Source organism: Colias eurytheme, chromosome 8 (assembly GCF_061535395.1).
Source record: "Colias eurytheme isolate Ceu_HAF_F1 chromosome 8, ilColEury1 Martin Lab GWU primary, whole genome shotgun sequence".
NCBI lineage: Eukaryota > Metazoa > Arthropoda > Insecta > Lepidoptera > Pieridae > Colias > Colias eurytheme.
The window spans coordinates 8437997-8456789 of record NC_142987.1 but is presented as its reverse complement, the minus strand read 5'-3'; the positions used below and the strand labels follow the sequence as shown (position 1 = coordinate 8456789).

The following is an 18793-nucleotide window of genomic DNA, read 5'->3' as shown; positions in this document are numbered from 1 at the left end:
AGGTACTTAATAATTGATAGACTGATACCAGATGAAGATCTACATTCTGTATTTTTTTTATACAAATTATATTAATTTTTCATTATTTTGGTTATTTGATACAAATCAACTATTGAATAATTTATGTTTAATGCTCTAAGAATGTATCTATCTTATAACATAAACGAATCACAACTGGTAAACGCATACCTCTCGAGAACGTCTGAAGCTGAACCGATTTCGTTAATTCTTTTTTTATAATATTCCTTGCTTGTCAAAGCGGACTGCTAGCATCAAGCAAGCATAAAATAAAATTAAAAATGACTTGGCAACTGCATAAAGATGACTTTATATGATAGAAAAAGAAAAATTTCTGTCAAAATATTAAATGAACTTTATCAAATTGAATAACGTGATAAAATTGAACTCGCAAAGAACATCAACAATGGCTAGCGGAGATTCACCCGACATACCGAAACATATGAGCTATGCAAAATCTACAATACCATTTATCGGAGCTTTCTTCGATTATATAAGTACTAATATCGAATATATGAGGAGCAAAACGTTCTTTAGAGCGGAGAGATTGCAAGCTTCTAATTCAAAGCAAACATTATCAGCTACTTTCGTAGCATTTGTTTGCTTTTCCCTAGGGATGGTGAGCAATGTGAAATTCGAAGTTGTGACGTTTGATGAAGAGCCGTTGGCAAATGATTTACACTTCATGGTGATGAGCAAGGATGATAAACTGTATATCGATGATATTGATGTGTCTAGTGAGTAAAAATTCAATTTACATAGAGTTGCTAGTATTAGGATGTCGTTATTTAATTTTTAAATTAACACCATTGGCACCTAAGAAATTTTCCTTTGCAGTGAAGCATTCATAATAATAAATATAAATAAGTATACTTATAATGGCGAGGCAGAGCAAATAGATTTTTAGGTACACTTTTTTTTTAAATAATAATTGAATCTTTTTCATTTCTGTAGGAGTGATGTGGTGTATCGAGGCTTCTGACGCGCTTGTTATAATTTTTAGTACACTATTGATATGGAATTCATCAAACGTGGTAGGTAATAATTGTATTACCTAACTGATTTGTTCTACAGGAAGGAAAAAACAACTGTACAATAATAATATTATATATATCGCATAATATGATCATTCTGTGCACACATTTTGGACCGGTAGATACGTATACGTATACCTAACCTAATGTAAATAGTCAACGAGTACATGTTACAAGCGCGTACTTCAATGCAAATAATTCTGTTTATGTTTGTATAAGGCGCAAGGAAATCATATTAGGTTTTAATGATGCATTATCAATGCTTTTATCATGTAAGATTTGCTACAAAAGTGTCTAATTATTCAATCAAATTTATACCGCAGCTAGCTGTCCCGACGAACGTTTTTCTGCCTTAGATTCTTTTCATTTAGAGTTAAAAAATACACGGTCTACATTCAATAGGTAATCATTATTAAAAAACGTATCAAATTTCATAAAAATCGATCACCCCGTTTCCTAGAAGTATGACAACCAACACAATAATTTTATAAATTACAAGAAGAGACAAGAGAACGTATTTCGTATATCTATAATTAAATCCAAAAAAAAAATGTATTCTTCCAGCGATCCCCTCTAAGTGAATATCTATTTCTGCCATGGCTTGGTGCTACAATGCGTGGCCTGTGTTTGAGGCAGGCGCCCACCGCTGGTGCGTTGATTTACACCATGAGCGTGGTCAATGGATGCATCAACCCTTTGTTTTTGACGGCTTTCTCTTTTTTGTTCTGTTAGTATAGTTTTTGGTTCATATTTCTATTTTATAATACCTGTGTTTGCAACTTAAAATCATGATAGCAGACAAAGATTGGACAAGGATATAAATATTATGACAGTATTGAAAAATTGGCAGAATATAGTTCTAAACACCTATTTCCATAAAGATTTTTTTCATTTTATTGATCAGTAAAACAGATGTGATAATACCTTCGTCTGCCCCATATCTCATTCATGTCCATGATTGTAGATTTTAATAGTAGATTTGGTAAGTAATTTATTGAAATTATCTAAGTAGTTAGGTAGATAATAATAACATACATGTATATATTATGTATTTTTTTTGCTTCTCAGTGCTTGAAGCTCGTCTGTGGTTGGAAATGGCCCGGCTGGTCAGTTTACGTTGGCAGCGCCGTGACCATGTGGATATTAGCGGACCTTCGCACTATGAAGTGGAGACTCTATGGAGCAATGACGACGTGCAGAGCGTTGAAGTTGGCAACTTTGTCTATTGATTCTGTTCTTTTTTTTATTTGATATTTGTTTTTTTTTAATAAACTGCAGTAATGAAGTTGGCAACCTTGTGTGTTTTTTTGATCAAATTTTGTGTTCACTGTTTTGAATAAATTGGTTTAGTCGCAATAGCGATGAAGTTGGCTTATTTTTTTACATATTTTTTTTGTGTACCTACCTACCTGTATCCTAAATTAAGCTCTTGTACAATTTTAAAATTAATTTTAATTTTTTTTAATGTGACAACTCTAGGCACTCTTCATTGCATTTGTATCGTATAGTAAATAATTTATTACGTAATATGAGTTGCTGTTTTATTATTTTTTACGATGATCCATTGTCGTGATTATAAATAACAAGACAATAAAAATATTATTGTTGTGTAAAAAATACTGACGCATTTTATTAATGGTATAATAAATGACACCCATTTTATTTCAGATATTATTTATTTAAAAAATATTCATTTATAAATAAACTTAAAAATTGACAATAACTAACAATACAAACTTAATATTAATATACAATTAAAGCACAGTTACCAAAATGCACGATTGTAATATCTCCACAATATAAAAGTTTTATACAAAAAATATATAATAAATCAGGTACTGAAAGGATTCACACATTCAGATATTATGAGCTGAAATTAGTAGAGATACGTTTTATAAAAATGAGGGTAATTTTAAAATAAAGGACATGGACGGATTAAATATTCTGGCTAGATGTACTAATTATCGAAAATATATTTTTTAATAGGATTCTAAATCATGAAAGTTTCTGTTTACAATATCTACACTAATATTATAAAGAGGAAAACTTTGTTTGTTTGATTGTAATGATTAGACTCATAAACTACTGCACCGATTTTGATGAAATTTGGCACATATAATCTTTAGACCCTCAGAAAGAACATAGACTACGTTTTATTGCGAAATATGTACCACGGGCGAAGCCGGGGCGGACCACTAGTATAATAAATATATATATAAACTGATAAAATATTATCGCTCTATGGAAACAGAACATATTTAGAAATCAAAAATTTCTGTTTATTATATTCTCTAAACTTGTTATTTCGTTCTTTCACCATACACTACACTTCTGTACAGGATTCATAGGTGAACCTAATGGACAATTAAATTCCCTCGCGAAATCCTTAGAATTAGACAAAGTGCCAATAACTCTGAACCGTCCCGGAGAATGTACGGCCGTTTTCAGTTTGTTACGCATCGCTTCTGGACGCATTGCACCGCACCATACCTGTGATTATCGTAAAGAATTACCTTAAATAAAATAAAGTTTAAATAGAAAATATTTAGATGGATCTTTTATATAAGTTTACAAATAAAGAGACACGACATCAACTAAAATAGGTACTAGACCTGTGTTATAGGAGATCGACGCTTTCCACTCCATGAGATACAGTTTATTCGACATTTATTGGATTCTACATGCATGGGTACGGCATGATAAATAAAAGCATCAGGCATCGCTCTCTTATCCCTATGATCGATTATATAATATAGTAGTTGGCGGTTGCTAGAATAGAACTCATTTATTTATAGAGCAGTGTGTGATAGAGCCGACAGCTTCTATCTCTATCTCTTAATAACTTTAATATAATAGCCGAGTCGATCTCTACATAGAGTACGTCATATAGTTGTACATATTATTATGATAGCTCTAACCATTATCTCTACATCTCTACATAGAGTACCTGTGCAAAATTAAGGAAGAATAATTGCGTGTGTGTATGATTGAGGCCTGGTAGAGTTTCGTTACTATGCATATTATTATGATTGTTCTAGCCATTATTTCTATATTCATACATAGAGTACCTGAGCAAAGTAAGGGAAGAAGAGCTGCGTGTGTGTATGATTGAGTCCTGGTAGAGTTTCATCGCTTGACTTGTACACAATAAGATAGGTGTAGTTATCATCTCTAAATAGAGTACCTGAGCAAAGTAAGGGAAGAAGAGCTGCGTGTTACGCGTGTGATTGAGGAATGAGTCCTGGTAGAGTTTTGTCTCTAGTTGTTTATATGATTTATCTAGCCACCATCTCTACATAGAGTACCTGAGCAAAATTAAGGAAGAAGAGCTGCGTGTGTGTATGATTGAGTCCTGGTAGAGTTTCATCGCTTGCATCGTGAAGTCTCAGCCAATGTTGATACGCGTGGAACGCTTGTTTCACACCGCCGTTGTCTGCTATGTTTTCACCCTGGAATACGAAATTTCATGATCATTTTTGGTTAAATTAATAACGTAGTAATTATTGTTATATATACTACTTATCATTTTGTTACTCTTTCAACTATCTCCCAATCTTTACTATCAATTGATGCAAGGAAAAGTAGAAATTGAAATTAATTATTATCTTTTCTCATTGTTAAGGTAAACTTTCCTGCAAATATGAATTTTTAAAGAAAATGAGAGGAATTATTACGCAAGAAAAATTATTTGTATAATAGTGATGAAAATTGTGGGAAAAGACCACGAAAAGACAAAGCAAGGTTGCGAGAAAAAGTTTTAGGAAACTCAATTCGATAAATGCATCATCACTAAATATCACTACATAGTATAAAACAAAGTCGCATTCTCTGTCCCTATTTCCCTATGTCCCTATGTCCCTTTGTACGCTTAAATCTTTGAAACTACGCAACGGATTTTGATGCGGTTTTTTTTAATAGATAGAGTGATTCAAGAGGAAGGTTTATATGTATAATAACATCCATTAAATAGTGGAGAAGTACTGTTATTTTTGAGGTTTCTAATGTGATGTCGTAAATAATTACATTTTATCCGCTTACATTGCAAACGCAGGCTGAACCCTACGAGTTTTATCAAAATAATGTACTAAGTATTGTACACATTGAAAAGGTCTATAGAAAAGTCCGCGATGGCATATGTCTATCTCTTATGGATAACCCACAATAACTTTTTTTTGTCATTTACTTTTTACGACAAATAATGGCTAATTTTCGAAGCGATTTTAACCAATACAGCATTAATCCTTAACCAATTAAATACCTTGAATACATTGTTCATTTAATATAGATCTATATGGCCCTTTACACCGTATGATTTAACTGAATATTTTCGAAGATATTACAGATTTAAAAATTGCGGGGCGTACCGTTTGCGGCGGTACCGGCCGGCCGGGCCGCTATGTTTTTATATACAACGTTAAAAGTTTTTCTGTAGTGTATTTAGTATCAGCATTGCACCCGTGCGAAGCCGGGCGGGTCGCTAGTGTAGTATAAAACAAAGTCGCTTTCTCTGTCCCTATGTCCCTTTGTATGCTTAAATCTTTAAAACTACGCAACGGATTTTGATGCTGTTTTTTTAATAGATAGAGTGATTCAAGAGGAAGGTTTTAGTATATAATTTATTAGGTTTTAGACAAAGCGGGCGAAGCCGCGGGTGGTAAGCTAGTAAAATAATAATTATACAATTTTCCATACCTGTGTATTAACCCCATCCAATTTCATGTTAACCTCCGGCACTACATACTGTCCATACTGATCGATCAGACATTGCGCACGTTTGTGGAACGCCTCTATAGCGCTATCCGACCACCATCTGTGCAAATTGCCTTCGCAGTCGAACAGACGACCCTTGTCGTCGAAACCGTGGGTTATTTCGTGACCTGGAATAAGGAAATAGTAATTTAAAGTTTTTTTGTCAAAAAACTATCACGTCGGGTGTGATTAGTTTGACAAGTGTAAGTAAATAATTTTTTAAAGAATAAAAAAAAATAGACCACGGGGTGGGATCGAATTTTTGGAAAACGGGTTGGTGGAAAGACGCGGGTTCGTATCCCGCCTCTTGATCGAATTTTTTATATTCTTTAAAAAATATATTTATAAAACATTTGAATGCCATAAAACCAAATCAAATCAAATCAAATTCATCAAGTTTAAGTATCTGAAAGAAAAAAAAGGAAAGAAAAGGTTTTTTTGGTGAATCGAAAGACTATTACGTTAGTTTGGATACGTTTCATTCTATCTAATATGGGATTTAGGTCATATATTGATTCATTCATTTATTCATGGATTTACGTTATTATATTGATTTAATCGATTCCAACAATTAAAAAAAAACTCATATTATTGCGTCTGTAGTACACGTTCACAATTGCGTACTTACGTACTTGCTATATACTGTACACTGTATATAACAAGCACAACTCACCAATAACAACCCCGATGCCACCAAAGTTGAGCGATCTCGGGAAGTGCCGGTGATAGAACGGCGGTTGCAGGATGCCGGCCGGGAACATTATCTGGTTCTTGTTGCGGCTGTAGTACGCGTTCACTACTGCGGGCGCTGTGTTCCAGAGTGTTTTGTTTACCGGTTGGCCTATGCTGTGTTTTAATGGAAATTACTAGAAAATATTATTTAAATTGATCTAAAAATATTATCTATATTGTCAATTATTGTAGGGCTAACTTAAATAGATAATATCATACACCGCAAGTTCACCGTTTAATTTGACAATATAAACGCTCAGTAACTGTTTAAAAAAATGTGTGGGTTATTGTGACAATTTATAGCAGAACTAATTCCTTTATGGGAAAGTGACGGCGCTAGATGGGACGTTAAATTACGATATTTTATTCGGTCAAAAATTCATTCTTATACTTTTTTTTTGAGAAAAGAACAGACTTAACTGCATTTTATTAAATACTAGCGGTCCGCCCCGGCTTCGCCCGTGGTACATGTTTACGTTTTCTCTACATAAGAACCATCCTCATACTTCAAGGAATATAATAAAAAAATAATTATCGAAATCGGTTCAGCCGTTCTCGAGTTATGCGCTTACCAACACATTTTGCGATTCATTTTTATATTAAACTAGCGGTCCGCCCCGGCTTCGCCCGTGGTACATTTTTACGTTTTCTCTACATAAGAACCATCCTCGTACTTCAAGGAATATAATAAAAAAAGAATTATCGAAATCGGTTCAGCCGTTCTCGAGTTATGCGCTTACCAACACATTTTGCGATTCATTTTTATATATAAGAAGAAGACTAGTGGTCCGCCCCGGCTTCGCCCGTGGTACATGTTTACGTTTTCCCTCCATAAGAACCATCCTCGTACTTCAAGGAATACAATAAAAAAAGAATTATCAAAATCGGTTCAGCCGTTCTCGAGTTATGCGCTTACCAACACATTTTGCGATTCATTTTTATATATAAGACTAGCGGTCCGCCCCGGCTTCGCCCGTGGTACATGTTTACGTTTTCTCTACATAAGAACCATCCTCGTACTTCCAGGAATATAATAAAAAAAGAATTATCGAAATCGGTTCAGCCGTTCTCGAGTTATGCGCTTACCAACACATTTTGCGATTCATTTTTATATATAAGAAGATATAAAGGAAACTTTTTTTATTCAAATGCAAAAGACTAGATAATTCTTAAACTCTACATTTCAATTCGACTGAACTACGTAATCAAAATAAAACCGCACCGTGATTGTTCCATTTTCGTCAAATGCTGCAATATATTCAGTATATTCTCGAAATATTTATCCGGGTGTATCCTCACTTCCTTATACCGTTCATCCAGCTCAATTCTATCCAGGATAAAGTCCGGGTAACCTATTCTAAGCATCATAGAGTCAACTTTATGTGCCGCTAGTTTTTTCGTCTCGTTATCTATCCAATTGGTCATGTGCAGTAAATCTCTAAATGATTGCTGGATTTCCCTTGTCATGGTTAGTGTGTCGTTTTTGCTCATTTCGTCGAAGTACTTTCTAACGAACATTGAGCCAAGGGCCATACCCATGTTTGAGTTTACTTGGGATATACAATTCTTCCAGCGTGGTGGAGATTGTTCCCGCCCGAATAGTATGAAGTAGAATCTGAAAAGTTTTTGGATCGTAATAGAATGTTAACAGATTGGGTATATGAAATTTGCACTTTTCTAGGTACTATTTTAGGAATACATTAATTCATTTGTAATGACAGTTTATTTAACAGGAGCTTGTTATGCTTTAAGATACATACTGTGATTTAATTAAGTACATAGCATAAAATATTTCCAAGTATTTTATATGATAAAAGTATCTTAACTGAACCATATAGGTACTTTTGTGTAGAGAATTTTAGTTTCTGTTTTTTCTGATACTGCTTTTATTACCATTCCTTTTTACACATCTGAAATATATTTTTTCCAAAAAAATAATAAAAAATCTCACTGTTGTTTAACAGACTGAAAGCGGTCGTCCAGGTTATTAACGCGATGCCGCACAAACCGCCAGAGCAGATAATTCGCTAAAGTGTTCGGATCCGTCGCCTCTATCAATTGCACCAAGTGCTGTCGAATTGTTGACAGATTATAGACTTGCACGTGATGGGATCGTGATTTTGGTCAGGTGGAACACGTGATGTGACTTTGGTATGGGATAATTGTAATAGATTTGAAGATTTACGTCATAGTAGAACCCAGTATTCAGGGTAAACATTTATTTAACAACGGTGAATCCACATGTTGCAAATCGCTGGCAACACTGCCTGTTGTATAGTTGATTTTGAAATGTTTATGTCAGCGATATCTTTATAAAAATATACGCAAAATATATGCTAGACAAATCGTTACTATAGATACGAGATTTTAATGCAGTGATAATTTCTATAATTACAATTTAAATAGAACTCTACATTTTATTACAGACGGGTAAAACATCGGCAATAAAATTTTTTCGCATAAGTTTTAGCAGGAAATGCGATTATTCTTCAAATATAAATTCATATTACTTTCACAATTGTCACAATTATAATCTGCACAAATATGTAATAAAAAAAAATACACAATACAATTATACAGTTATAGTATTTATTGCCCCTGCTCTACATTTTACAAATAATCTCTTTATTTAAAGATAAATATTAATAATATAAAAAAAAATTACTTACCCGAACATAATTAAGCGCAAATAGAACGACAGTTTCCTCAGAATGCACAGTTCTATTCATAACAATACACAAATATCTCTTCCAATCGACTTCGGGCACTAAAGTTTGCAATTTCGCTAACGTCATTCTCCTGTACAGTTCTGATACGTTGCGTCTGTCCTCTGGCGCTGAGGTTATTTTTGCCAACCTGTTCAAAGAAATCTGTATAAAATTATTTTGTTAAAACCTCTAAAATTTACCTCTATGTTACTCTCTGGCTTTCTAATTACCTTCGGACACAAAAATCATAATACATTTAATGAAACCGCTCCGTTGCGACGTGAAAAAATATGGTGTATGTAGAATAACGTTTGCCGAGTTAGGAGTACATAATACATTAGAATTATATGAAAATAGATATAGAAAATACAACACAAATTATATTATATCTATGGAAAATTATTATATTGATATTTGCATTTGAAGTTGGATATATTATGTAAATCAAATTACATACAAGGAATGTATTTTTTATTTCTAGTTTGTTGTATACTTAATGATTGCTACAATTTATTTATACTAATATTAATAGCATAAAAAACAGGAAAATACTAAGATTTAATTAAAACTATTGTTATGGGTAAGTTTTGTCACTTACTTGATTTCAAAATCGATAAGCTTGTCTGCACTAGCTTTCACGTAACCAGGTTTTCCTCCAAGTAAATTTGCTATTTTTATCAAATATGTTTTGTATGCTTCCAAATATACCCTGTTTGATCCTTGTAGAAAATAATCTCGAGTTGGCAATCCTAGTACAAAAGAATAAAGTATAATGAAGGCATTTTTGAAAAAAAAAAGATAAGAATATTATTTTACCTAAACTAGTTTGATCAAATTGTATGACATATTCATCCGAATTCTTAATATCTGGTCCAACCCACTCAGATATCAAAATATCGTTATTAAACAATCGTAATTTGGCCATTAGTTCTAGCCAATCAAAAGCCCCAGGAGTCCAATCAGGTTTTAAAATTGGCCAACCACCGAAAAGATCTAATAAATCTAAAAGTGGTTGTTGCGCCCTCTGTTTTAATATTTCATGATTCATACACGACTTGAACAAATATCTTGCTTTTAATGTAGCATCGCCATGAGCTGGGTCGATAGAGTCAGGTTTCTGAGGCATACGTTTTATATGAGAAATGACGTCGTCAATGCCTTGCCGTCTTTTGACTCGCTTCTTTGTTAGTAATCGTCTTCCTTGCATTAAGTCCCTTTTATAAAACTTTTTTCTTTTTATTCTGTTAACTCGATTAATGTGTTCCACTAGTCTGTGATCCCTCTTTAAACGACTCCTTCCTTTTCTCTTGTTATCAAAGTAATATTCGTGAATGTTATATTTGATTCTAGGTAGAGATTTGTCAATTGTCGATATTTTGTCCAAATACCTTCTAATACGATTAATTATTTCTGATTTGTTTTTGTCATCATTTATTTCGTAATGAGCTTGTTCGTTAACATTATCGGAAACATCATCCGGTTTATTTAAAATTATATCTATACGCATGTTATTAATATTTTCAATAGGACACTCTGAGGGTCTTAATACTTTTAGAAAGCTTTCTTCAAGATCTAAATGTGGGCCCGGATAAATGGACTCGACGTATTCAGATCTTTTAAATTCAAGCAGATCTTTGAGAACTGCGTCCAAGTTTTCCCTAAGCATTTCAAATGTATCATAACTGAAAAGCAAGATAGAGTTATTATATTGAAATTTTCTTATTTTAGGTCGTTTTTATAATCTTACCCGGCTTTATCAGCTGGTATAGGATTAAGAGCAGGCCAGTTACCGCACGCGTATTGATAAAAGTCATGACAAGGATCGGCTTCAGCGTCCATGTATTGCGTCATTATTTTTGCTTGAGTGCTTCTTATTGTGTCGCGGTCACCTTGACCTTTCCAAAATGCATGAATACCTGATAAAGTAATGATGTAATTACCAAAGATGACACTATCGGGTTCTTTATTGTGGGTAATTCACCATTGTTTTAAGTTTGCTAAGCCGTAATAATTAAGAGGAACTTTAACGATTTTTAAATTAACAGTTTGTTTTATTAAGATTTTCGAATAATTAGACTCACTAGATTTATTATTTACTATATTTTAATTGAGATCAAGCTTTTATTCTATACTAATAATAATTTGTGCTATTAGCCAGATTTTCCATCATTACTAACTACATAAATCGTACATTGCTTCTTTCGCATTTTTCATAATAATGTTGACATGTAATTTCATTTGATTCGGACGTGAACTTGACTCGTTTTACACGAGTCCACAATTGGATAATGGGCGTGAGCGTAGCACGTTGTAGTATGCATAACCTATTGTCAATTCGGGACGAATGCTTACAAGTCGTACGTATAGCAACCCGCCAAAAATAGTTTGCCACTATACATAAGATAGGTAGTTAAAATACAGTACATTTTCATGAGGGTTTTTGATAAGTGACATTGATTTTAATTTGTTATGCAAAAATACGCAAAGCAAAGTTGTTCTGAGCCTTAACAATACTAGAGGAAAATCATCGTGGAAAATCTTCTGTTCCTATGGATAAGTAAGGAAATTTGAAATATTTAAACAAAACACGTACCTACTTAGATACTTAATACAATTGATAAAGATAATTAAAACCTACCAGCATACGAACGCACAGGCTTGTACACATGTGCTGCTGAACTCATTTCGCCTTCTTCTAACTCGGGCTGCCTGCGAACTTGCTCCACATCGTCCAAGGGGCCACGGTCAACGTATAGTTCAGGATGCACTACACTGATAAATACAGTCATACATACATGAAAATTCATTACTGAAACATGAGCCTAACAAAGTAAATATCCGGTGTACGAGTTTCTAATATCTTTATTGTTAACATATTATAAACCTGTAAAATTAAAAGCCCAAAAAAATAAGTAGTAGGTGTCATAGAATAAACAATCATATTGGATTTGATGCAGTTTGCTAGGACGATAGCAGAAACATTTTCTATGTAATAAATGAAATCAATTGATGTACACTATATTTTTGTATCTAGTACCTTTGCAGTTTTCCATCATCGTCGTATTGATCGTTAGGATCTTTTTCGTTACTTTCTTCTATTTCGCTGTCATCTTCATCCTCTTCGGTTTGGTCGGAGAGATAGTCTCTATAAAGTACTTGGTTTAAAATATTACATTTAGAGTTTAATACATAAAATTCACCTACAATAGTCCTTTTATCTGCAGAGTGTTTTGACAATTTTGTGTTTAAATTTACACTTTTGGTTCATTCAAGGCTTCAAGAATTTTGGCTTGAAATTTTTTTGTGTACATTTTTTACAAAACCGTTGTCTAATAAATGATCTTACAATTGACAATTTTCATCAATAATTACATTCATACTTGTTTTTATTTCTAACGAGGAGTGAAGTGGAACTGATGTTTTGTTTTATAGTCTAAACTGCAATCCATCAAGAAATAACAATGCAAAGTAAAAATTTAATTTATGTTTTGATTTATCATGAGACTTTAAATTGTTAATTTACTTGGTAGATATTCAAGGTAATGGCCCTATTATTGCATTAGGAATGTGGTAATTAAAGTTCCAACAACCTCCCAAAAAAATATCTTATAATCTTTTAGATGCATGATTATGATATTTGCATATTATTATCTATCCATTACCGGCGTTGTAGGTACCTACATATTTTGCAGTACATACATAATATGAACGTTTAAATATTAATTATCGTATTTTGCATATTGCACTTTAATTATAAAAATTTTATAATGGGGATGGTTCCATTTTTCCTTTTTTTTGAACCTGACGAAAAAGTCATGGATAACACAAAAATAGTAATGTTGGACAACGATAAATATTATTTTTACCTTCTGATGTTATTTTTTTAATTATAAGCAAACCATTAGCAACTAAATTAGTTCGTAAATTGGTGTCAATGCCATAATACCATATTGTGAGTATGTATGTAAGGATTTAATTGTCTCGTTAACATACCGAAGTGTGATTCCATGGTTAAGACAATGCAACTACAGTTCTATGATTTAAAGTAAATAAGTATATGTTTATTATGCTGCAGCTGTTAACAATCATCATATTTATATCTCATTAATTTATTACTAGATGTTTTGTTTCGTTTTCGAAAGTAGACTAATAATATTCGATCGTGTTTATAACTAATACTATTCAGACTACACTTACTCGTCTTCTTCCGACGTAAATTTAAATTGGCTTCTGCGTTTAATCCTTTTGGGTGGGATACTTTTTCTGTTTCCTGATTGAATTTGGTCATTCGCTACATTGTAATAAGTCTCAGTATTGCTGTCGGCGTACCGTCTTGCCATAAAATCATCATTTGGAGGCAAAAACGACGTGCGAAATCCTTCGAAAACATCACGTTCCTCAGGATCAACAGTCTCTAACTTTGAATAAGTTTTAGGGATATTCTGAATTACAATTTGATCGGATGGATCACCCAGTGAATCGAATGGTTTTTTGTAAATAAAGTACAAAGAAATTGCGATCGCTGTAATAGTTATTATTGATAAGAACCGGCACAGGTTTGCACTTTTCGGTTTAACTGAAATTGCTTGGGGTGGCGTGTCTACGCGCGTCATTGCAGCTTCCAACTGACAGTCGGTCAGACATCGTCGGATTTGTAACTGGAATATTGCTGTATACAATCTGCTTACATAATAGCCATTGTAAGGTCGACCCTGGGATCTTAGAGATAGGAGTAGGCGATGAAATTACCGCTAGATCTACCTAACTGTTATGTTACTTTTCTATTACAAAATATGGATAAATTAACATTAAAACAAATATGGATAACTAACATTAGGGAAAAATATTTACTGACCAAAATTATTCAGGCTATACGCAATAGAGTAAAGAAAAAATACGACATACTTATATAAAAAATATTTTTGTCATATTAAGATGTCAGTGATGAAATGAATTTTTAATTGTTGTTATTATTTAAACTTTGTATATTTGCAATTTAAAGAAATTTACATATTATAATGACTACATTTGCCGATGTATCGAAACAAGTTCATTTATTAGATGAATTGATATTGACAGAGATGATATCAGGTAATTTTCATTATTGTGAGCAAATTGTAAAAGTAGAATTAGAGCCGAAATATCAATACGAGGCACACAGAAAACAAGTTTATTCACATAAATTGTCCTTGGTCTAGAATCTAGATATATCAAATACCTAGTGGTTTATAAATGAAGTCACCTAATTTTATTAAAGGTAAAAACGACTATTACGAAGAATCTATAGAATTTAGTAAACATCTTCTTACTACAAAATATTGGTACATGCGCATATCGTGGAAGAATAAGAAGCATTTCCTAATGATATTGCTAGAAGATGTTAGAAGCGTTTGGACTCTATCGCTTCTACTGAAGTCTATTTGGAATTGCAAGCCTAAAGATGCAATATCTTCTATAAGCGAGTAAGTATTCAATAAGCAATAAGAAGGTAATAAGGTCATTACTCATCAGTAATATATTAAGTTTGTATAAACTAAAGAACAAGAGCACTATATATATTAAGTTTAAAAGAATAAAGCTAGGTACTTAGGTACTACTTATAATTTTTACGATAAATTTCCTAAATTAAAAGCTTTTACCTACTTACGTTATAGAAAGCAAATTTGGAGTAGTTATGATCAGGTTCCCTTGGATAATAACAGAACCGTACTGCCACTTTCTATGTTAAATGAAGCTATGGTTAATGATCGCAAATGGTTTTCGACTCTGAAATCTGTGAGTATTATAATTTGAATATTGATTTCAACAAAACAGAATAGACAACATATTGATAACTATGTATAGTTAATGACAATAATCTAATAATTGAAGAAGTCCCTCATCCGGACAAATTTTTATTATGATTGGAAAGTACTTGTTATACTTTCAGCTTTCATAAAAATAACGGCACACTAGTTCATATTTCTCCTCTCTATGATGTTTTAAAATTTTAGGACCAACAAGCATTAGTTCTATCTGAATTACTAACGGTATCAGGTGGTCCACTTATGTGGGATATACTAACTAGAGCTCAGCAGATATTTGAGAGACATCGCCAACAACAGTTACAAGACATGATGGACTGTGTTGTTTTGAATGAACCAGCAGCAGAGAAGTCAAAGGCTGTTCCGACTGAGGTTATTTTGATATAAAATCTATAATTATTTAGTGAACAAATCATTTATATAAATATTCTTAAGAAAATATTAGGTACCTAAATACGCTGTAATAGGTTTATTACGTTTTAATTTAGCTACGTTATAAAAGTGTCTTGTTAAATAGGAATTACGGTATTTTTGCTTATAATAAATATAAATTAATGTTCCTTAATGTATTACAATATTTAAAGGTAAAAAAAGAAACTCCGCGTCGTAAGACGTCATTAAATACGTCAAGTCAAGCACCACTGCCTGGACAAGCCCAAAGAGAGGTAAAATACGATTTTCTTATAGTTTTTTAGTAACTAGATGCATTTTTATCCAAACTTTTATTACAAATCAGCAAGAAAAAAAATATGGGTGAGTTTCATAATATATAACATTTCGATTTTTAGTTGGAAATAAATCTGGCCACTTGGAATTCAACCATAAAATCACTCCGAGATAGCTTTAAGCTGGAGGAACTACAAATGATGTATAAAGATGGCACCAAAAAGACCACCTGGAAAGTGAATAGGCCGAAGCCAGAAAGTTTGGAAACTGTTGATTTTGTATGCATTTGATTGCTATTTATTTACAAACTGGGCATTACCTACTAACTAAGAACTTAACGTTCATTTAAAAATACTAAGCTTTAAACATTAAAATTTTCGGCTTGTTATAGATTCAGCTTCTACCAGCGATCATTGCCAAACGTATTCTATTATACGTGCCTCAAACGCAGTATACGGAAATATCAAGAGTGAACAGATATTGGGCTTTTCTTCTTGATGAGATCAAAGCCGATATGCTGGCTAGACAAAAGATCAATATGGATATAGAAAAATTGCGAGTGAGTATTTTTTTTTATAATTTACTTATGTATAGGTATTTGGTACTTTAATAGTATATTTTTTACGTTACTCAATAATTATTGTTTGTCGTAGACGTGTTTACTTTAACACGTTTCGTTTTATTACTTTGAAATTACGATTGAATCGACCATAATTTTACTTGTTAAATTGCAAAGTTCGATTTTATCTAAATTGCTTAAAATAGGTAATCAAGAAAGCAATATTATCTTTCTTTCTGATATAAGGGACGATAAACTTGTCCCACAAACAATTCAAAAACTTACAATTTTATTAGGAAATTATACTACGTCACGACCAAGAACTAGGCATGGTGAGCGGGTCTGAGCTTTGCACAAATACTTCTACGCTCGATGGAGACACCTATCATATAACATCACCAATTAGTGTAGAGCCAGTCAAAAAATCGGCTAATATTGCCGATTGGAGGAAACAGGTGAAAAGGCCACCACCAACTGTAAGTGGATTTACTTTGTTTCTATCATATTTACATACAAAATCCTTCAAAGCATATAAAATTATAATTATCCGCTTACGATGGCAGACACACAATCATATTATGACGCTCAAATGTATTGCAAGGATTCTTTTTTTTACTTTGATGATAACATACCTACTTAATCTAATTTGAGAACAATTATTAGGATATGTAACTAGATAAATAAAATGTTTTCATTGATTTTGTTTCTTTCAGACCCTTAAACCAATTCGAAAAATGTTCGATTTTTACGAACGTTTGGATCGACGTGGAGCTGCTGATGAAAACATGTGGAAATGGTGTTCGAACATTTTGAAATTGCGCAAAGAAGTGGTCGGCCACTACGTTAGTAAATACTTGTATAACAATATTATGTACCTTACTGCTGGGTAGGTATATGGGCTGATAATGATTTAAATGTACACCAGTTATAAAGAAGTCAGGCATTACTTTATGGTCAAATTATTAAAGTGAAACTTTTATTAAGTACATCGTCTCAAACTTTTTGGTCTGTGTAGCGCATGTCGCGTGTATCGCGGCTGCCGAGTAGGTATATTAGTCAGTTCAATAAAGAAACGAATCTTCAATGGCGGCCAAAGCTGACTTTGACAGATGGTAGGATCAGCAAAAAAGAAAATAAAAATAACGTAAATTGATAATTATTTTATTAATTATTTCAAATTGTTTGTTGACAAACTTTTTTGTTATTGTATTTGTGTATTTATATGAATTATCATATTTACGTATACAGAATGTAATAAAATCCCCATAATACTTGTAATAAGCCCATAAAACTGAACAACTTTTCCCAAAGAACATATTTTGTCAAATTCCAATAAAACATTATTTACTTTCGCAAATGCATAATTGTCATTGTAAATTTATGATAAAAACTATTATAGGGAAAATCAAATACATTTTAGTGATTTTATTTTTCCATTTTTTTTTTGCATACCGTACGGCCGTGTGTGAGCGAGAGGGAATGATAAGCGTTGCCATTGAAGATTCGTTTCTTTAAAGAACTGACTAATACCTACTCGGCAGCCGACCGTCACACGACATGCGCTACACAAAGCAGTGTTCGGAACCGTTCGAACAGTTTCACTTTTACCGTGGTTTCATAAAACCACACAACATTTTTTATTTATTTAATTATAAATTATCATTAATTCTATCATAAACTAAATTAATTATCATTTTTTACAAAGAAGGTAGACGTTGTATTATTGTTTTCATTGTTTCAGAATAGAAAGGAATCTGAAGGAATCTTACCGTTAGGTGATTTAAACTTTCCTTGTCCTCTTTTGGTTCACAATTTGAATGTTCCTTTGGATTTTCCTCTCATTGTGGATCCAACTCTAAAGTGAGTTCCAGAATATCTCTAAGAAAATCAATTTTTTAAGTAACGTCTTATATATTTTTCGTACAACATAATTAATAGCTATTATTTGTAACAGATTGCATTTTTTTACTACTAATGTAGGCTAGTATTTAAATTAATAATATTAGGTAGCTATTAACTAAATGAGTAAACTCAAAAGCAAAACTTTTAAAATTCCTCGTCTTCTTGTTCTTGATGAAATTTCGAAATAGACAACTTGGCGGCAAGAGATGAAACAGATAACCATAGTACGTCACAGAGCAAGTAATATACTACAGATAAATAATTAAGTTTGCTTGTTTCAGACATGCCACCAAGGCCTTAGAAAATGAACGTTACAGCTGGAAAAATAAAGATCTTGCAATTCTTTATTCAGTGATAAAGATACCATCTTACCAGTTTCCTTTTTGAATTATAATTAAAGCTCTAATTACAGTATGTTCTTTATTTATTATTTAAACATAATTATGTATTGTGCATTTTTATTGATTCAGGTAAAGTGAAGATTTTTGCATATTTTGTGGGATTAAAGCGGAATTGTCTTTGAATTTAGAAAACACAGAAATGCATGTACAATTTCACTGTTTCCCACACAATCAGATTTTTCAGAATCTTAATTTTCAGATTGCTCTGATAGTATGTCCG

At 32.6% G+C, this 18793-nt stretch overlaps 3 protein-coding genes across 3 annotated transcripts; 2 read left to right on the top strand and 1 right to left on the bottom strand.

Annotated features, from left to right (window-relative positions):
* Positions 1–424: 424 nt before the first annotated feature.
* Positions 425–2281, top strand: LOC149906674 (uncharacterized). The gene is made up of 4 exons (XM_090104204.1): positions 425–755; positions 973–1052; positions 1617–1779; positions 2121–2281. The coding sequence occupies exons 1-4, from the start codon at positions 425–427 to the stop codon at positions 2279–2281; spliced, it is 735 nt and encodes a 244-aa protein (XP_089960330.1).
* Positions 2282–3340: 1059 nt separating this feature from the next.
* LOC149906673 (neprilysin-4-like) lies at positions 3341–13854 on the bottom strand. The gene is made up of 13 exons (XM_090104365.1): positions 13439–13854; positions 12279–12386; positions 11880–12013; positions 10989–11157; positions 10058–10923; positions 9840–9990; positions 9203–9389; positions 8485–8603; positions 7756–8148; positions 6475–6647; positions 5745–5929; positions 4358–4501; positions 3341–3542 (listed from the first exon to the last, which is right to left on the bottom strand). Exons 1-13 carry the CDS (start codon positions 13852–13854, stop codon positions 3366–3368), a joined length of 3222 nt encoding a protein of 1073 aa, XP_089960491.1. The 3' UTR covers positions 3341–3365.
* Positions 13855–14259: 405 nt separating this feature from the next.
* LOC149906672 (uncharacterized) lies at positions 14260–18559 on the top strand. Its single transcript, XM_090104455.1, has 11 exons — positions 14260–14332; positions 14499–14703; positions 14896–15016; positions 15235–15417; positions 15630–15710; positions 15834–15989; positions 16103–16270; positions 16567–16746; positions 16984–17097; positions 18012–18130; positions 18454–18559. The coding sequence occupies exons 1-11, from the start codon at positions 14260–14262 to the stop codon at positions 18557–18559; spliced, it is 1506 nt and encodes a 501-aa protein (XP_089960581.1).
* The last annotated feature ends 234 nt before the right edge of the window (positions 18560–18793 follow it).